The following is a 20954-nucleotide window of genomic DNA, read 5'->3' as shown; positions in this document are numbered from 1 at the left end:
CAGGCTGTTACCTGGAAATTTCTTTCGTAGTTCCAGCTTGATTTGGTTAAATAGGGAAGTGAATTCTTCACTGAATAATTATAGATAGATAGATAGATAGATAGATAGATAGATAGATAGATAGATAGAGATTAGTGAGGTAATCATTCCTCTGTACTTGGCACTGGCGGGACCACAGCTTGAGTTCAGTGTCCAGTTTTGGGCACCTCACTGCAAGAGCCCTGGCACGTGTTTGGCGAAGGGCATTGGAGCTGGTGAGGGTCTGGAGCACAAGTTTTATGAGGAGACACTGAGAGCTGGGATTGTTTAGTCTGGAAGAGAATCAAGGGGAGACCTCATCCCTCTCTACATCTACTTGGAGGAAGGTTGTGGTGAGGTGGTTGTTGGCTTCTTCTCCCGGGTAACAGCAATAGAATTGAGAGAGAATGGCTTTAACTTTGCCAGGGGAAGTTTGGGTTGGATATTAGGAAAAAATTATGCTCTGAAAGAGCGGTCAGGCACTGGAACCGGAATACTGTTGCTGCCGAGAAAGCAGGTGGGCATGCACAGGCCGAGAACAGCAAATCTCCTTCAAGATACTTTCCATCACGCTTAAGGGTTTGTTTTGTCAGAAGTGATTTTGCTGCCTTTAAAACCACTTTGAAGCCCCGGCCCTGCTCTCCGCCCCACGACACCGATCGCACCCCCGGCCCAGCGTGGGTGGGGAGCTCTGAGGGGGGAGAGCGGGAGCGCGGTGTCACCTCCCGGCTGATCACGCCTCCGCCTCGTGGCCGCGCTGCCAATGGGCGGCCGGGGCGCTGCCCGCGGGCGGCCAATCGGCGGGGCGGTCCGGCAGCGGCCCCTCCCACGAGGTGTGCGCGAGGGCAGCCAATCGGCGGGCGGGCGGCGGGGGGTTTATACCGGCGCGGCGCCCGGGGGCGGCGAGCAGTGGTGGGCGAGCGGCGCCATGATGGAAGGGGGGCGGCAGGTGGCGAACTTCGGCGCTGGGCCGGCCAAGCTGCCGCGCTCTGTGAGTAAGGGCTGGGAGCCTCCGGCTGTGGCGGCGAGGTGGGAGTCGCGGGCAGCCGCGCTTGGTGGGGCGGGTCGCTCTCTCCGGCCGCGGGGGGGTGCCTCGCTGGGGCTGCGGAAGGCGTCGCTCCCTGTGTGGCCCTCTGGGGCTGCCGCTGCCGAGAGAAGGCCGAGAAGCTGAGGTAAACAGGGATAAAGTCGACGGCGTAGCTCTCCGTTCCTTTATCCCGGCTGCCGTCCCAAGTTCGCGTGCGGTGAGCCGCTGCCCCTTCTCCTCCGCCGGCGCTGCAGGGCGGCCGTGCTGGCGTTGTCCGGCGCCGAGGCGGCTTCTGCGTGGAGCGCTGGAGTCCCGTCGGTGCGCTGCGCTTCTCGTGCTGAGTTGGATCCTTCCCGTCAGATAGAGGGCATGGCGACCCAGTGCCGGCTCTGCATTGCAAGAAATGATCGGGAGTGCAGCGAGTGCAGACTCAACTCTGTGGGAAGTTGCATCAGCAGCCGCAGATTACCCGGTTGCGTGTGGAGCGGGGGTGGCTCGTGCTGGCTTACAGGCATCCGACTGTCAGCATAGGAGCGATGTTCCGGGAGAGTCCGTGGTTCTTGTCTTCGTTTGCTTACTTATTGCCCTTATTGTTCTTTCCTTCCCAGTTTTACTTGGTAAATGAGCTTGCTCCACCGCAATTTTTTAATATTTTCTTTACGAGTTCCCTCCTGGAAACGTCCCCTAAAGATCGCACTGCAAAGACATTGATTGCTCCATATGGTAGAAGTGCTTGCTCAGAAAGGAGCTCTCGCCGTGTCTGCAGCGATATTGGTCACGTTGTCGCAGTTCGTGGGGCGTTGGAGGAGGGTCCAGCTGTGCTGCCAGCTGCTGGTTACTTCAGCTCCTTCGGAAACACAGCAGCAGGAATAGGCTCTGCTGCCTCATTGCTTCTCAGTGTTTGACTTTGAGGTGATGCTGCGTGCGGGGTGCTCAGACTTTCTGAAGACAGAGCTCTTTGTGCCTATTAGGAAGTACCATAAATGTCTATAGGAAGGCATGTGCAGGTTATCAGATAATGCTACCAACAGAACTGGATTCTACCTAGTGTTTTAACGAGCCCTTTCTGATGATCTGCAAGTTCACTTTAGCTTTTTAAACTCTCATTTGGCATGGGTACGTTTGCAGCGTGAAACACATTTGTTAAAATACTGTGATCTCAGAGATGCAAAACAGCACAGCTGTTCATGGTTGAGCTGCTGGTTACCAGCTTTACAGCTGATGGATCACACATGCTCTATCAGCAAAGTGGTTGGATTGCTCCTGCAGCTGCCCGAAGCATGTGGTGTCTTGGCAGACCCTGAGATGTGCATGTACAGCGATTGCTCTGGAGGCTTTTCTACTGAATTTCCATCTCCTGCTTCTATTTGGAGGGGCTAAGAAAGCTTTGCCTCTGATACAGGAATTCATTGAAACCAGAAGTAGCGTTGAAACAGATGGTTAGGTTCTAATTCTGCTTTGTTGACATGGGAGAGCTATGGAAGAAAGGCAAACGAAAGGCTGAAGCAGCAAATCAACTTGTCAAGGCTCCTAAAAGTAACTTGACTTCTGTAGCCTCAGAGCTGTCATGAATTCTTTTATTAATTTTCAGTAACAGAGAAGGTGCATCTTCAGAAAGTGCAGGACTTTGTCCTATGGAACCAGGCCTTGTGGTATTGATTCAGTGTGAGGTATCCAATGCCTTGTGCTCTTTTTTGATGTTTATTTCCATATCTCAGCTAGCCTGTATGTGGGAGGTGAGTGAAAGAACACAAGGTAGCCCCTTGCAAGAGTAGAATAAGGGTAGAAAAAGCATCCTCCAGAACATTAAGCCTTCTGTAAGCACTCTGGAGTTCCACTTAAAAGCCATTCTGAGGTAATCTGGAAGTGTAACTATTGAAATAAGAAATCTCCACATGAAGCGTGGGATTTAATTATGCCGTTTTAAGACATGCCTTCAGCTATTAGATACAATGAAATTACATGGTGCCTATTATTTTATTAATTTCTTTAGAGAAATGTTAGGTTACTGCACTATGGAACAGCTGGTCTGTCTATGAAATGTTAAGGATTCCACATAGTAGAAAATCCTTAATTTATCTGTGATTTTTATTTGTTTATTTCTTGTTAGGTATTATTAGCAGCTCAGAAAGAATTGGTGGACTACAAAGGACTTGGTATTAGTGTTCTGGGTAAGCAAGACTTTACAATTTTTGTATGTTTTTCGGAGTGTAGATACCTAATTCAACTTAAAAAAAACACCAAAAGCAAGCTTTTGCTGTTGATTTTTGCAACTGAATACTTCATTTTCTTGTGTAATAGCTTGTAATACCTTGTTCTGGTTATGTATGTCCTTTTGTAAACTGTGTTCTTTCCTTGCTTTTTATTCATTTGAGGGAATCATTAAACAATCCACAGATAGCTGTTTACTAATCCAACGACGTAAAGGACTATGGATGGAAGTAGCTAATCATAGAATGGTTTGGATTGGAAGGGACCTTTAAGATCATCTAGTTGCAATCTCACTGCTATGAGCAGCATGGCACCTCCCACTAGACCATGTTGCTCAATGCCCAACCAGCCTGGCCTTGAATGCCTCCAGGGAGAGGGCATCCACAGCCACTCTGGGCAACCTGTTCCAATGTCTCAACACCCTCACAGTAAAGAATTTCTTCCTAATTTCTTGTCTAAATCTGTCTTCTTCCAGTTTAAAACTCTTTCCCCTTGTCCTGCTGCTACGTGCCCTTATAAAACGTCCCTTCCCAGCTTCCCTACAGTATGTGTAAACACATTTATTTATGTAAATTTATTTATGTAAACACATGTATTTATGCACAAATCTTGTGTGCCATGTGGTGAAACACTTCAGACATTTTTGATACCTGGTGTCTTTCCCATTAGGAAGTCAGTGCTATTCTGCCAGAAGGATGAGGTGCCTTATGTTATTTGCATGGCTGAGTCACTTTTCAGTCCCAGAAGCACAAAACATTTATGAACAAACATTCCCAGCATTTTACTACATTACAAATTCCCAGCATTTTACTACTCCTCTGAAACTTTTTCATTGCTAAATGTACGGTGTGCAGCAGTCTCTTTGGGATATGGATCTGTGTTAAAATTGTTTGCTCTTCTAGGTAGAAGAAAGACTATGGTTTAATAAAAGAAATTAAAATTTAGTAGCCTTAACTTCTAATTAGGACTACTGCATGATTAAGTTTTTGAACAATAACAAAGCAACACCCCTGTACTGGTTTAACAGGTAGAGAGTAAAGTAGTAGCTAAGGGTTTTTTTAGAGTGAAGAAGCATGCATCTTACTTAAAAATATCTTATTACTTACTTATCTTAAAAATATTTTTTTATTCACTTTTTGTGGGGTCATGTGGCTGCCAAATATGAATGGATTTGCAGAGAACTGGACAAAATCTGAAAAGTAAGGGTTTTATGGGCATTTGGAAGGCTCAACAGAAATACGTGCTTGAACTGGGAATGGAAGCCTTTGATTATTGGGTCTGCGAGTGTAAGAATGTTTCAGCTTAGCACATTTGTTAAAATCACACTCATGCATTGCTGTCTTGTTCCATTTTATGTTTTTTTTTCCCATTCTCTCATAGAAATGAGCCATCGGACCTCAGATTTCTCAAAGATTTTAAATACAGCTGAAAACCTGTTGCGTGAATTACTGTAAGTGAATTATTTCCTATTTTTAAGTTAAACTTGTGATAGTTGCACTAAAGATGTAAAATGTGGAGACCTTTCCTTGAAAGTTCCTAGTTTGTTTAGATAGGCATCTGATAAAGTAATTATTGATCAAGTAATACTACTGGAGAGGATATTGGTCTTCCATTTGCCTAGTTCTTAAGAAATAAGTGGAAATGACAGGAATGTGTTCTCTGATGGCATGCAGGTGATCTGTATATATTACTGATTTGTATGCTACTTACCTGATTTTGCTAACATAAAATCTATAAGGAAGTGTTTTAGAATGACTGGTCAGGAGCCCCTTTCTTATATTTATAAAAGTTTGAAATAGGAAATTGTTAGATCGTGGATTAGGGTTAATGTTTTTTTTTTATCATGCATTAGAATTAGTGCACTATTCTCATAGTAGTTTTATATGAAAGGACCGTACTTTTTTTTTTTTTTTTGAAGGCTTGACTCTTTGTCACAGCCAACATGATTGATGGCAGGGCTTTCGTGAGTAGTTTGAACGAGTAATTTTTGTGATGATGTAAATAGCTCTTCCACTTGCTCTGCATGTACAGTGTACTGTGTGGTCGTACATGCAAAATTTTAAGAGTCTAAAAACTGAATTGTACTTCAAGAACTTTCTGGTGAAGCCATCTCAATTCAGAAATGTTGTGAAGCTTGTAAGAGACAAAACTTGAAGTGAGTATTAGCTCTGCTGGAATATTGTTCAAGCCTGTGTGTGCTGTGTTAGAAGCTCCTCAAAAGTGAATTTGCTTGTAGTTGTGTGGATCAAAATTTGCTTATTTCCACCAAACTTTTATTAATTCAATGTATGGCACTATTCCTACTATGTGGGTTGTTACTCAACTTTGGGGAAAGCTGACAGGATTTGGTTTAACCTCTACGGAAAGCATCTACAGAAACAGCGGTGTTCCTTCTCTGTAGGGCTGCAGTCAGATGTATGATAGCAAGTGGTATGTGTCCTTTGATTTTTGGGAATAAAGTAAACGGTTATGTCTTGCTTGCAGAAACATACCAGAAAACTACAAAGTTATTTTCCTCCAAGGAGGTGGATCTGGCCAGTTCAGTGCAGTCCCACTAAACCTCATTGGCTTAAAGGAGGGAAGACATGCGGATTATGTGGTTACTGGAGCTTGGTCAGCAAAAGCTGCTAAGGAAGCAGAGAAGTATGCCAAAGTAAATATCGTTCATCCAAAACTATCAGCCTATACAAGTAAGTTGATGATTACATCTATCAGTATGAATGCTTACTTCCCTGAATTGCTGTAAAAATTGGCCTGTCTCAGCTATTGTGTTATTGAATGTTAACTAGTTAAATGGTTGACTGGCCAACACTCAAACTGTCTCCTGCATGTCTCCACATCCGTGACTGGGAAGTTGGTTAGCTGGCCTAATGATCTCCACCAGACAAGCGTTCTGAGACTACAGTGAACAGATTTCAGAGCTTGAGTGGTAGGAGGGAGACAGGGAAATTATGTGAGCTGACTTATTTTATTTTTTTTTAACTTAGATTTTAAGGTATTTGCAAGTATATGCTGGAGTTAATTCAGTTTCAGATGCACTCAGTAATAAATTACTCTGAAATTAAGAAGTATGTCTGGCATCTGAACTGTACTGGCCCAGGAGATGGGTGATGTGCTTTCTGTTATGCTCTTTCAGGGGTTCCCAAACACTCATCTCCTGATCATTTGTAAGTTAGCTCTGAAATAGGACTGGAAGGATTTGAACCGATGACCTCGTATTGTAGTGGAGTGTATTCACCATTTGGCAGCTATAATTGGAGTGAGAGGCAATAAATCATGGGAGAGTTAATAGCAGCACATTTTCCCCCTATCTTTTGGAGAAGAGGAGAAAAGAGGAGCAACCATCTGTTCTCTACAAATCCAGTTTTGTGCTGTCAGGACATGCCATTGTATGGCCTATTGACTGAGGGACTGAGGCAAATCTTAGTTTTGTAGATCCCTTGCAAGATTTAGATAGCATGCGCTCAGCTGTCTCCTTACTTTGAGCAGGTCTAAAAATGCTTCTAGGGGCTCATGTAATCACAATTTCTGATAACTTTACCAGTAAAAATTTGGATGCTTCAGTAGTTTCAAGGACATGTAGAAGATTCCCTCTGATGAAGGTTCCTTAGGGAAAAGGGACTGAAAGGCAGATGAATGTTTGTAAGCCTGATGATGGCCCACCACAGAATACTGGTGATGTACTGGTGTATTTCTTTTGTGTCTTACCTTTCCAGGAAGCTACAATGTAGCTTTTTACTTTAGGCTACAAAATCATTCTGGGTTTATACTTGAAGGTGTAGCCTTAAAATAAAACTGAATTCCAGGAAAATTATATCTGTTTAGTGACCTTTGATATCCTTTTTGTCTGTCTTAGACATTCCTGACCCAGCCACTTGGAATCTCAATCCAGATGCATCATACGTGTATTACTGTGCTAATGAGACTGTTCATGGTGTGGAGTTTGACTTTGTACCTGATGTCAAAGGAGCAGTCTTAGTTTGTGATATGTCATCAAATTTCCTGTCGAGGCCTGTGGATGTTTCCAAGGTACAGTACAGTTAAGGAGGGGGTGAAGGATGGAAGGAGTTGGACTTGGGTGAGGCTGGTATCTCTAGTACCTTCATCTTCAACTGTTTTTTGTTGTGGTTTTGGTTTTTTTTTTTTCCCCTGTTTTGCTTTTCCTTGAGCAAGTGGATTATATGATGCCTCTTGTGAAATACCAAATTGGTTGAGAATGGTTTTGTCTGTGTGTTTTCAGCAGATTTTGCTTGCAGTAATGTGAAATGGGTGCCTTGAGAATTACTTGTGGCTATTAAGTATTTAGCAAATTACTGGAAAACTTGAAGAGTTTGAATGAAGATATACATAGGATAACAACTCTAGCTGGAAGTGCACCTTGAAATTAGAACTTCTGCTGGCATGTCTTTGACCTGCTGTTCATCTGTATAAAAAAAAAACTGGTTTATTATTCAATTAAAATCAACTAGTGGATGTATGCTGTGATTTCTTCCTTTCTTTCTGTTAGTTTGGTGTGATTTTTGCTGGTGCTCAGAAGAATGTTGGTTGTGCTGGAGTTACTGTTGTAATAGTGCGTGAGGACTTGCTGGGATTCGCACTGAAGGAATGCCCTGTAGTAATGGATTACAAAACACAAGCAGCAAATGGCTCTTTATATAACACTCCACCATGCTACAGGTAACTTACCCAGCTTTTTAATGTGTATTATTCAGGAAGTTTCTGCACTACCATCTGCTATGCTTACTGAAAAAAGAATTTCAGAGAAAAGAGTTGCTTGCCTTCAAGTAAAATGTGTTAAAGAATTTCATGTGATTTTGCTGAAAATATCTGAAATGATTGCAGTAGGCCTTGCTGCACAATGAATGGGACTTGGCCATAATGGATGTAATATTTTTAGAATTAAATATTGTATGTCATAATTTCATCACAGAAATATCAGGATCTAATTCTTTGGCTTAAACAAACATGATTCAAGCTTTTGCAATACTAATGCTTCTAAGATTGTAAGTAGGTAACTTGGGCATTTAGTCTTGCTGCTTGGATGCTCATTAGACTTCATTTAATTTATACCTGACCAGCAATTGAGCCTCCATATCCATTTCTGCCTTCATGCTAGGAAATAATAAATGGCGTTATCATTATTAAATGTTTTTAAAGAATGTTGGAATATTTCTAGTTCTAACTAAATTATTTACTGCAATAAGTTTTGAAATGAAACTAGAGAAGAGTTTTAAAAATGGGAGTTTTATCATTGCTTGGCCTTTTTCCCTAACAAGATTTGCTATATTTCTTTAGCTACTACCTCAGTGCTTGACTTAGGATTAAAAAATAAAATTGGCCAATCTTTGTAATTATTGCCAGCAGTCAAGGTAATAAAATTGGCATGTTCTTGGGGAATTTGTGTATGCATGAGAAAAAACATATTACAGCTTGCTCTTCTAAAAGCAGTGGCTCTTAGTGTCTGATACCTAGCTAGGTGTTACTTTGCTACAGGAATACTTAGGAATTAAATCAGTAGTATTTACACTGCTTAATATGGCACTTATAAACTGAAGTAATTAAAAATGTTATACCAATGCCTACTAAAACAGATGCTTTCCAAAAAATAATATCTTGGGCCAGACACTTCCATCTCTAAAAAGTGTTTTGTCAATATGTAAAAAAAAAAAAAAAACAAAAACAAAAGAAAAACCTAGTTCTTTTTTCTTTTTCCAAAAATTGCATCATCTCTGATCAACAGGTAATTCTGTTTCATCCCTGGATTTTTTTAAGAGCCGTTTGGTTGTGGTACTCAGGGATATGATTTAGCAGAGGGTTTTTAGAGATAGGCTACTGGTTAGGCTGCAGTTGGACTTGATGATCTTCAAGGTCTTTTCCAACCTGGGTGATTCTATGATTCTATGATTCATACTGAGAATCTTTAACTGCAGCTCTTAGACTTTGTTTTGTACAAGCCAGAATTTGTGAAGTTACAATACCTAATGGTATCCAGCAGATTTCATATACACTGTATGATAATGAACTACAATGGTTCCTGCATATAAACTCTTACCTTAATAGCTTTCTAATGTAAGTTCAGTAGAATTTTGAGGTACAGATTGTTACTGAATCCATGTTTCTCACAATGCGGTGTATGGTGTGTATTAGTGGAAAGGCATAGGTACAGTTTATTTTAATTTATCAAAAGAGAAAATAAATCCTGTGCCATTATGTTTTGTGTTCTGGTGCACAACTGGAGTTTTCCAAAGCTGTATGGCCACTGTAGAGTGGGCAGTACTGTAATGATGTATTCCTGCATCCATCTGAAGACTGCCCTACTGGCTGAGTATAGCCAATATCATTAGGATTTGCATTTAAGAGAAAAATTAACCTAAAGTTGCCAGTTTGCTCTCTTTCTGTCTGCAGTACACAGGCAATATGAACACTTTCTTCAACAATTGATAAAACCTCTCTCTCATGATTGATTATTTTCTGAATGCCAAGTCATGCATACTGTTTTGGACACCATGTACTTGCGTTGCACATGCTGGGTTTTAAATCCAGCCATTCATGTTTTCCAAGTGCAAAGCTATTTCCATTTGAAGAAACAAAGTTCTCAGCACTTCAGCAGTGCTGCTTCTGTTTTGAAAAGCAAAACCAAAATTAAGTTTTGCAGTCTTATTTAATTTCAGCCACTGTGAATAAATTCTAAAAAGCAGCATTAGCTGCACTTCATTGTCTTTCAAGAACACTAATAGAATAGTAGAGAACTAAAAGAATGGAAAATAAAGCTGAAAAACAACCTTTTTCCTTTGACTGCTGCCTTGCCTGATTTCAGTTGGTGCTGTGGACTCAAAGTGGAATGTGCTCCAGAATCTAAAATATAACAGACAGAAATGTTGGCACTGTGTATGCCTGTTTGGCTTGGTTCTAAATGGCTGTTCCAGGTTTTTATAAGGAACTGGCAAAACTTCTTGACTTTTATTCCTCTCCTCTTTTCCTTGCACTCTTTTATGGTTTGCTGGCAAACAGGCAGGAAATATTAACAGAATATACAACAGCTACTTCAGCAGGATGTTAAATTAAATTTAGGGGATGCCAATAGCTTTAACATTTTGGCACTATGGTGCTTAACTCTTTGACCCTGATCTACTTTGGTAAAGTTAGCAATGCATTTCCTATTTAAAAAAACAAAACAAAACACCCCCCCCCCCCCAAAACAAACAAACAAATATTACACTAATTTTCAAGCTCCAAGGATTTGTTTAGCATTTAAAATTGCTCCAGAAACATTATTTTGGCTGATATGCAACATGGATTAAGGGTTTCATCTGGCTGACCACTGTGGGTGATTCCAGGCCTTGTTTAGACTTTATTTGTCCAAAATTTTCACTGGAGGAAATTATAGCAAGAGATGAATGTGGCCCTGTGTACCTCTCAGGGGCCTAGGCAATTCTTCACTTAAATTCTTTATACCAGGGCTGTTGGCAGCCTGCTGTCATAAATGTAGCAAGGCTGTGCTCTCAAATCTATAAGGTGTATTTGTAATAGGCAATCTGTAACCTGATTTATTCTGCAGTCTTTCTGAAGTGTTCAAAGATTTGAGACTGACGTCCCCTGAGAAATTAAAAGGAGTAAAGTTTAAAACAAACTCCTGCTAGACTTGTGTTAGGGAACCTTGTAGGGTAATGTTCTCCGAGTACTCCCTTGGAATCTGTAATGAGGGGATAAAATAAAAGCAAATCTGTTGGAAATGCGCCATAAAAACTTGTGAACAGTTCATTATGCAAAATGTTGCAGTTGCGGGAAATGCCTGAACTTGAACAAGCTGAGTTTTATAGTGAAAGCACAAAGGCAAAAGGCCCTGGGGGCTTTTTTTTATGTTGCACTGGCATTGAAATACTTGATCCCTAGACATGTGATTTCAGTAGGCTTCCAGGACTCTGCTTAAACTTGAATGGTAGTGAATAATTAAATGTATTACATTAATTATTTATTTCATCAAACATCACTGTTCAGGTGGGAAAATGATCTTTTTTTTAGGCAGAAATGGGATTTATTCTTAATGATTGTGAAAATGGGATTAGATTTCTGGCATTCTTAGTGCATGTAGATTTGAGATTCATTCTTACATCATGGCTAGAGCAGCTGTACAGGCTTTATGCTGTAACAGTTACCTTAAATATAATGTCTCACAGTTTAAAATTTTAGTGTACTGATATTCGTGTCTGTTTTTTGCTTTTTCAATCAGATTAAAAAAAAATGTTTTATTTTGTTACAGTATCTATATCATGGGACTGGTACTGGAGTGGATAAAGAACAATGGTGGAGCTGCAGCCATGGATAAACTTAGTTTAATAAAATCACGAATGATTTATGATATTATAGATAACTCTAATGGATTCTACGTGTAAGTTGTATATTTTCTCCTTGCTTAAAAATCTGTTGCACAGCTAAATGCTTTAAGCGTAACTTCAAAAGTCAGTTAAAGTTATTTTTTCGTTATGTAGAAATTGAGGAATTCTGAAATCCTAGAGATTGTTTGTGGAAATAATTCACTTGGTAACTCTCCAAGGGTGAGTTTCATTCCAGTAGAATGTTATTTCCCATTATCCTACACAAATCGCTTGAGAAGTCTTTAATACAATGCAGGAGCCCAGGAGATACATGTACTGAAAGCAGTTTGTTACTATTCAGTATGCTTACTGTATGTCTGAGAATCATGGGCAGAAACAGAGAAGGTGGCTGGTAAGAAGCTGCTGAGAGGAATTTTACATCATATCCTTTCTAATCACCTCTTCAGAAATCAAAACCTCTGTTTTTTTGTTTGCTTTTTTTTCCTTCACTAAGGCAGAGTATCTTTATTAATTGTAGTCAATTCTGAAACACTTCCTGAATTAGTCAGAACGTAATCTGTGCATAAAGAAAATATTTTGTTTTCAGCTGTTTTTGATGTTATTTTAAATGACAGATTTGACTGTCTGTTTTTGACTATGGATGCAAGGCTTTTTTTCCTGACAGGACGTGAAATGTGTTGTCAAATCTTGATGTTGTAATAAGCAGTAATAATTTCAAAACTCATAGGTTCAAAAACTAGCAAGTGACAAAGACTGCAAAATATTTTCCTTTGCCTTCAGTATGAAGTAAAAATTTGGGACCTAATTAACCTAATTAACCTAAAGTTAGGATAGGGAAATTAAATTTGGATTTTATATTTAAGTTGGCTTCAAACTTAATTGGCAAAGATATAGTTCATAATATTCAGTGCATTCTGCTTATCCATTTTTGTGATGGGAACAGCTTTGCCGTTGGCATTGCAATGATTAGAACTGTGATCCTACTTTATGAAAACCCTGGGGACTTTTCCATAAACCTCAGTGAGCAAATCAAGCTTTGAAAAAAAAACATTTTATGGCAAATAAAAAAATCCTTGTTTTTGGCAAGCGGGCCTATAAGACTTGATAGGCAAATGCAGTGCAAGTGGGATGGTGAACTGGCAAATAAAGATAGCAAAGCAAACTTCATTAAGTGGTCTGTATGCATCTTCCTTAGCAACACAGTTCAAGCCATCTTTTTAGTCATACAGTTTAAAAAAAATCCATTCTTATCTGAAGATGTCTTCCTCACTGTAATGTACCACCTAATCTATAGCATGCGTCACTGAGCAAGAGGTGTGACAAGCTTTTTGTGAATAGAGACTGTTCCACAAAGTTCTGTGTGCCATTTGCAGTTTGTTGCTTTCTAAAGTCTCTGCATTAACAGCTTGCACGGAGGTATGTTAGATTGCCTGATAGGAAACAGGTTGTCTTAAGTGGAGCATATCCATATATATTATATATATATATAATTTGAGAATCCTTACAATCATGGGCCTTTAAAAAGAGTGTTTTCCTGGTTTCAGCTGGCACAGAGAATTTACACATGTTAATATTATTAGGAGCAGTTACTACTAAATCTGTGCAAAGAAACCAATGAAGAACTCAACACCCCTGCTGACTGCAGAAAACAATCCAACCCATGCTCAACCTGCAACCATGTCAAATAGAATAATAAAAAATGTTTCCTTGTGAATTTGTGCAAGAATTTACATCACAATTTTGGGAAATACCGTGGCTTCATATCTCTTTTGTATTTTATTCTGTCCACAATAATCACAAATGAAACAGAATCCATAAAACAAACACAAATTAGAGGAAAATGAAGTGTAATTTTACTTTAAATGCATCTTAGATCGTCTACTTTGGATTAAAGGAATATATTTCAGCCACGTATGTGATGTAAAATTTGTTATAAAGATCACTCTTCTCTCTGTGTTCATGATTCTTAATAACACCAAATAAGGCATTGAGAAGGGGGACCAAAATGACTGATTAAAATCTCCAATGGAAGCTTCTTTATACCGTGGTGGGTTTTTTTGTTTGTTTTACCTCTGTTTAGGTGGGTCAAACTCAATTCTAGTAGCACTTGTGGCCAGCAGAATAAAAGTGTCTTCCAGAGACAATTTTGGGTATGTCAGAAAGGTCTTCCACTTCATATTACCATAGTTACACTTGGTTGAAAATGGGAGTTTGCATTCTTTCACAGGGAGTAATGATTGCTTTTGTTATGGAACAATGACTTTTGAGCTGGATGCAATTATTCACTTTCTGAAGCTGTTTATAATTGAAAATGTAAATTTAGCAAAACCTAAATTTAGGTTAATCATTATTTTTGCAACTTATTCAGATGTCCAGTGGAGAAGAAGAACCGAAGCAGAATGAACGTCCCCTTCCGCATTGGTAGTAACAAGGGTGATGAAGCCTTGGAAAAGAAATTCCTTGAGAAAGCTGTGGAACTTAACATGATATCTCTGAAAGGACATCGGTAAGTGCTGCACTGAGATGAATCCCCTTGCTGTGCAGAATAAAAACATATTACAGCAATATAGCAGCAGGCGTTGTGTATTGACTTACCAGCCTTTCTTGCTTACAAGCTGTTCTTCATATTGGTTTGGGAGCACTGGGAATTGCAGTCTTGAGACTGCAATTAAAAACTGGTGGTGAATCAACTATAGCTTAGGTGTGATGGGGCACAGCTTTCTTTTTAATTCTGCCTTTCTCCAGCATGATTAATCTTTCTTGTCTTTGTTCAAATGCTGAAGAAGGTGACATTTTGTCAAATTCTGTTGCTGCATAAAGTCTACATTACATTTCTTGTCTAGATGATGGAAAGAGTTCCTTTGCCTGTTACAGTTCTGTTTGTGGAATTAAAAAAGCGTAGAGCTGTAATAACTAATAAATACTAAGTTGCTTTAGATTGCCTGCTTACCTTGAGTAAAATGTTTGCATCTCATTCATATAGAATATGAACTTCTTTCTGTTTGGGTAGGGGGAGGTAACTGTAAATGATACTTGTCTTTTTTAGCATATACAAAACTTAGGTTTTTGGTTTTTTTTTTCTCCCCTCTTTCAATTCAGATCTGTGGGAGGAATCCGTGCCTCTTTGTACAATGCAGTAACTGTAGAAGATGTTCAGAAGCTTGCAACGTTCATGAGAAGCTTCATGCAGACGCACCAGTCATAAATGCTCATGGATTAGGGCCATGCTGCACCTCTGTGAAAATCAAAGCTGAAGTGTTTGAAAATTACTGTGCTAATGCACAGCCTCAGCGCACAAATTACATATTCTTTTAGTTCCAGTAGCTATTTTAGTGATCTGCATGGAACTGAGGCCCAGTCTTGCAAGGGCTTGGCAGCCTTGGCTCCTATCTGAAGATGAAGATTATTAGACTGATCAAGATTGGAACCAAAATCTGCAAAGCAATATTCTTAATGTGTAGTTAAAGCACTGTAAGAGGCTATGGATCTCAGTTCTGACTGTAGACATGTTACTATGATGCGCAGTTGAAATCAGTCACTCTTTAATTTTACGTAAACCCGAAATAGGAATCAGTGCTACCATTTGGGGAAAAAAAAAAATCTCACCTGTCTCTTGTTGCTAGTTACAGAATGATTTCTTCAAATATACCTTGCTATCAGTACATTCCTGAAGGCAGAATTTCTTACAAGTTTTCTATAGAGATTTACACAGACTATATGACTACATAGTGAGTGGTGTACTGACGTTAAGTGTTCTCTAAGGGTATCCAGTTTGTTTATCAGATATTTCAGTAGTAGTTTTCAGGAGCCAATATCTGGTTTCTGAACTTCAGGCCACTGTGTTCAAAGCTTTGCTTCCATGCATGAATTGTTAGGACAGTCCCATGCAGTAGTACATGCTATAGAAGCTTAGGACTGGATCATTTTTGGTATTACTATTTACTGGTTGGAAGCTAAAATGCATGGACTTACAATTAAATCAGTATATAACACATTTCTCTATGCAGTTCATATTTTAAACTTTCTTAGGTTATTAATTTTGTATTCTTATACTAGAGTGCATGTATTGTTGTTCCTACCAAAAACCTGTTTAAATTTGCTACCCTTATGCCAAATTGGATTGCTGTATTCCACTCAATGAATCTGTGACTTTCTCTGCACTGACTTCTTTGTCAGAAGTGTCTTTTCTCTCCAGATATTTTCTTTGTCTTCTCGTTGCTTCAGTTCTTTAGCCTTTTGTATGTGGGATTCTGCCCAGCTGCTCTAAGTGAAAGTCTTGACTTCTGACTATTCCTGACACTACGTCACACTTTAGGTCTAATTTTCTTACTTGAATCTTGTGGCTTATTCCAGACTTTGATACTCTGGGGTAGGGGAGGAACTATATTAATGCAAAGATCTTCAGAAGATCTTCTATGTAATACCCTACTTGGGTTACTTTTCCTTCTTGGCCTGTGAATTTGGTGCCAATTAATCTATATTGATACTGGCTTCCTATTTTAAATTACATAAAGGCTCTCTGATAATATCACAGCGTTTAATGTTACCACAACTGGTTTCAGACTGCTAAGTTTCTGGTAAAGAATTGAGTCTTTTTGTTTTATGTAACACTAATGCAGTGGTAACAATCTAATAATGCTAATGATGGACCGCTCCTTTCCTTGTGAATCCTCACAGCAAGTCAGGGGATAGGGGCAAGGGGTGGCTTCCCCTTGTCGTCATTTTATGGCTGCTGTTAGGAGATTTTTGTTGATGTAATGTAACTCAAAATAATTAAATGAAGTGGGTGAAGAAAATAAAACTTGTTGCAGCATGCTGTGAAGCACCGGTGTGTTGGAAGCTTTTTTGTGGCAGGAGGATGAGAACTGCGTGCATAGGATGTGTTAGAATTTTAGATTTGAGTATTATCCTTTTTCCTTAATAATGTTCCCCTCACTTATTGTTTTTCTTAAAATATTTCCTACAACTACCGTGAAAAAAGAATATTACTGCACAATAACCTTTAAGGACGCTTTTCATGCCATTCATGAAGATTTAATTCAATTCTCATATTAAAGCTATTTAACATTTAATTAGAATTCAGCTTCCTACAGAGGTTTGTAGGCTTATTTTCAACGGCAACTGTGACTTGAAAGTTAATAAATGATTCTGTGCCCCAACAGCCTCCCATTTTTTGTTAGCAGGCACGGTTTCCTGCGTGGTGACATAAAAAGAAAAGCTAGAATGGCTGTATGTGGCTGATCCATTGACCCAAAGGGGAACCTCTTTGCTTCTTCTGAGTTGTGTTGAACATTTTGTTGAAGATTTCTTTTTTTTTTTTTAATCACGTGGGCAGAAATTGTGGAAATGCAAAATGTGGTGCTTATGATTTCACAGAAGGAGTTTCTAGCATTCTATTTAGTTTGTAATATAAAAGTCCCTAGGCTAAGGTGGAAGGTGGGGAGGCAGTGGGGGGAGAAGGAAAAAAACAAAAACCAGAACATGATGCCCAAAGAGGAAAATACTTAAGCGAACTGGATAACATGAAGCCCTGTCTGGTGTACTGCATCCAGGATTGGGGCTGCCAGCACAAGAAGAAGATGGAGCTCTTGGAACTGGTCCAGAGAAGGCCCAGTAAGATGATCAGAGGGCTGGAGCACCTCACTGATGAAGGTGAGGGTTGAGGGAACTGGGCTTGCTGAGCTTGGAGAAGAGAAGGTGCCAGGGAGACCTCATCCCCAGATGAGGACTGTGGCCTTGCAGTATTTGAAGGCAGCATATAAACAGGAGGGTGTGTGACTGTTTACGTGGTCTGATAGTGATAGGATAAGGGGGAATGGTTTTAAACTGAGACAGGGGAGGTTGAAGTTAGATATTAGGAGGAAGTTTTTCACTCAGAGGGTGGTGATGCACTGGAACAGGTTGCCCAAGGAGGCTGTGGATGCCCCATCCCTGGAGGCATTCAAGGCCAGGCTGGATGTGGCTCTGGGCAGCCTGGTCTGGTGGTTGGCTACCCTGCACATAGCAGGGGAGTTGAAACTACGCAGTCATTGTGGTGCTTTTCAACCCAGGCCATTCTATGATTCTGCGATTTGAAAGTTCAACTTTGAGTGCTGCAGAACCTGACTTATGTCATTAGGATGCCACAGGACAATGAAACTGGTGAGGGGTCCGGAGCACAGTCCTTATGAGAAGTGCCTCGGGGAGCTGGGATTGTTTAGTCTGGGGAAGAGGAGGCTCAGAGGAGACCTCATTGCACTCTACAACTTCCTGAGGGGAGGTTGTGGTGAGGAGGGTCTTGGCCTCTTCTCCCAGACAACAACCAGGACCCGAGGAAATGTCTGCAAGTTGTACCAGAAGAGGTTTAGATTAGACATAAGGAAAAACTTTTTCTCTCAGAGATTGGTCAGGCACTGGAATGGCTGCCCAGGGAGGTGGTGGAGTTGCCATCCCCGGCAGTGTTCAAGAGGTGTCTGGATGAGGAGCTATGAAATATGGTTTAGTGGTTTGCTGTAGCTATGGTAATGGGAGGATGGTTGGACCAGATGATCTTGTCAGTCCTTTCCAACTTTGTGATTCTATGATCCTATAACTGTTGTTTGATTGTGAAAACTAGAAGTGTGTGAAGACTGGATGAGAAAAATATAATAAAAAGGGGCAAGGAGGACCCAGTGTGATACAGGTAGGCTACATTAGCCTTGCCTGAATATTGGGAAGAAGATGGAACGGCTCATCATCTGCGTCAAGCAGAAGGAAATCATTGATAGTTAGCATGGATTCACCATGAGGAAATGATGCTTGACTGAGCTGATGGATCTTGGGGATCCCTGAGTATTGTCTTCCTGAACTTCACTAACATTTCCAGCCTTCTCTGCTGTAGGGTCCTTCTGGAGAAGCTGATGAGATATGTTCTGGATAAGCAGATAGTGAGGCAGATCAAAAGCTGGTTGAACTGCTGCACCCTGGGGGTGGTGATCAGTGGTGCAAAGTTTAATTGGAGGCCAGTAATAAGGGGTGTACCTCAGGACACTGGATTGGGTCCTGTTTAACATCTTTGTTAATGTTCTGAATTTGGGCTTAAAGTGCACCATCAGCAAGTCTGTGGATGGTGTGAAACTGGGGGTGGGACTGGTGCACCAGAAGGCAATGCTGCCATCCAGATGGACTTTGACAGTCTGGAAAAAGGGGCTGACAAGAATCTCATTATTTTCAGATAGGAGAAATGGAGAGCCCTGCATGTGGGGAGGAATGGTCTCATGCACACGTATTTGCTGGGAACCACCCCACTGGAAAGTGGTTCTGCAGAAAAGGCCCTGAAGGTCCTGGTGGCCACCAAGTTGAATGTGAGCCAGCAGTGTACAAGAAGGCTAATAGTTTTCTTGGCCGCATTAGGCAGAGTACTGCTAACAGGTTAGGAGAGGTGGTCCTTCCCCGCAGTGCTGGTGAAGACATGCCTAGAGTACCATGTCCAGTACTGGTACAAGAGAGTCATGGCCTTGCTGGAAGAAGTCCAGCAAGAGTGCCACTAGAGTGCCTCTCCTTTGAGGAGAGGCTGGGAGAGCTGGGCCTGTTCAGCCTGAAAGACTCTTGCGACCTATAAATACCCAATGGGAAATATGCAAAGGAAACAGGGCCAGGCTCTTTTCAATGGTGCTCAGTGCATGGGCAAGTGGTAGTGAGCACAAACTGGAAAACGGGAGGCTCTTTCTGAGCATCAGGAAACTTTTCCGTACTGTCAGGTTGATGGAGCACTAGCACAGGCTGCCCAGAGGCTGGAGGGTCTCCTGTCTGGAGACATCCAAAGGCTGCCTGACATGCGCCTGGGCACTCTGCTCTGGGTGGTCCTGCTTGAGCAATGGGGTTGAGCTTGATGGACTCAGAGAGCCCTGCTAACTTAATGACTCTGTGATTTCCATAGGACAGCTTAGCACAGCTGTTGTACTATTTCCAAGCCTAGCACAAAAGAATTAAATAAGAATTAGAAACTGTTTTGGCACATCCTTATTCGTCAAGATAATCCTAGTGGAAGAAAATTATTTATATGAACAGTGATGTGGAGAGTCCTGCTCTTTTGTTGGCTGACACTTTGCATATTCATATTTTTCTTGTTTGTGCTTAAATTAAATTCTGTTTTTCTTTTCAATGTGTAAGTGGTTTAACATTTGAAGATGTACCAGGAGAATGTGTTTGGCTGTAAAAAATGTACACCTCTTCCTGGCTTTGAAGTAAATGTTTGGAGTGAAAAAGAAATACAAATTAAATACGTTTCAGAAGCTGATGGACTGGAAATTGTTAATGTATGCTGAAAGTGTTATTAGGTCTGGAACTGTATCAGTATATGATTAATATTTGCTGTATCTTGTTCTCTGGATAAAAAATAAAATGAGTGTGAATCTCTTCATATTTGATGGGAGTGTACATAATTAAGAAGGGAAATGTTACAAGGTTTTACATGAGATCAATCACTTTAATTGGAAAGAAGTAACCCCATTTCTATCGTTAATTGGACTCTTGATAATTTAGAACCAAGATTCATGACAGCCTGTGATAAATTGGTCTCTTTCAGGCTAAAGAAGCTAGGAAGTTATAATTACCCATGGATTACTGAAAGACTGGAGGACCTTGATCAAAGAGATGCAGTGAAATACGTGGAAGACCAGGCAGGTTCTGAATATTATTTATTTAATTTTTGTTTGTTTGTTTGTTTGTTTCTTCTTAAGCGGCTAATGAATAAATGTCTGTTTGATGTGACAAAAACAAAAGCTGTATGGTTTCTGACATCCTAGGAAATTCAGACTCAATCTCCTGCTTTTGCACTGCGCGAAAAGCAAAAATTGAGAAGTGGGTTATTCACAGAAAGATCTGAAGAAAATATGAGAAAGGTTGCAATTATCTAAACTATTATGAGAGGAATTGCCATTAATCTACTGAGAATCTGTATCATAATGAACAAATCCGAGTTCACAGTTGTTTTGACATGATTCTTTGCTTTAGTTCCACGACGTAAACCAAAGTCATCTCTGAGCTGCATTACTGGAACTAGGGAGTGGTGGTAAGAAATTTAATTTTTGATGTGTAAGTGAAAAAAGATGCTCTTTTGGGAGTAGTGTGTGGTTTTACCTACTGGTGTGTAAGTTGGAGTCACTTTAAGATGCAGTCTTGTGCTTTCCCTTCCTGCCCTCCTGGCTACTGAGGCTCCATGAATGCTAATATCAGGGTAGCACATGCAGCAAAATTGTGTCTAGGGTAGAAACTGAGGCAAATTGCACAGTGGCAAGATACACATATCACCCACAATGTGTTGTTTATTTGACCTATATTATAGTGATAACTGCAGATGAAAAAAGTTCTGAGTTCAATTATTTCTTTACATCCTTGTTAAA

The 20954-nt window shown here is 40.4% G+C and overlaps 1 protein-coding gene across 2 annotated transcripts; it reads left to right on the top strand.

The window, feature by feature from the left end:
- Positions 1-892: 892 nt before the first annotated feature.
- PSAT1 (phosphoserine aminotransferase 1) lies at positions 893-20324 on the top strand. Of its 2 annotated transcripts, none has more exons than XM_072359680.1 (9): positions 893-1009; positions 3156-3216; positions 4637-4706; positions 5741-5946; positions 7113-7285; positions 7764-7933; positions 11517-11645; positions 13961-14098; positions 14692-20324. In XM_072359680.1, exons 1-9 carry the CDS (start codon positions 947-949, stop codon positions 14795-14797), a joined length of 1116 nt encoding a protein of 371 aa, XP_072215781.1. In that variant the 5' UTR covers positions 893-946; the 3' UTR covers positions 14798-20324. The 2 variants fall into 2 exon arrangements, with proteins under 2 accessions (XP_072215781.1, XP_072215782.1); XM_072359681.1 differs by having other exon boundaries at positions 923-1047; positions 14692-16750.
- Positions 20325-20954: the final 630 nt, after the last annotated feature.

The sequence above is a fragment of the Excalfactoria chinensis genome, chromosome Z, assembly GCF_039878825.1.
Source record: "Excalfactoria chinensis isolate bCotChi1 chromosome Z, bCotChi1.hap2, whole genome shotgun sequence".
In the NCBI taxonomy this organism is placed as follows: Eukaryota; Metazoa; Chordata; class Aves; order Galliformes; family Phasianidae; genus Excalfactoria; species Excalfactoria chinensis.
Note: the sequence above shows the minus strand (reverse complement) of the source record. Positions and strands in the feature narration are given on the sequence as shown.

Coding starts and splice junctions, on each gene's coding strand:
- PSAT1 (XM_072359680.1), top strand. CDS start 947: ATGATGGAAGGGGGGCGGCAGGTGGCGAACTTCGGCGCTGGGCCGGCC. Junction 3,217..4,636: donor ACTTGGTATTAGTGTTCTGG/GTAAGCAAGACT, acceptor ATTCTCTCATAG/AAATGAGCCATCGGACCTCA. Junction 4,707..5,740: donor AACCTGTTGCGTGAATTACT/GTAAGTGAATTA, acceptor TCTTGCTTGCAG/AAACATACCAGAAAACTACA.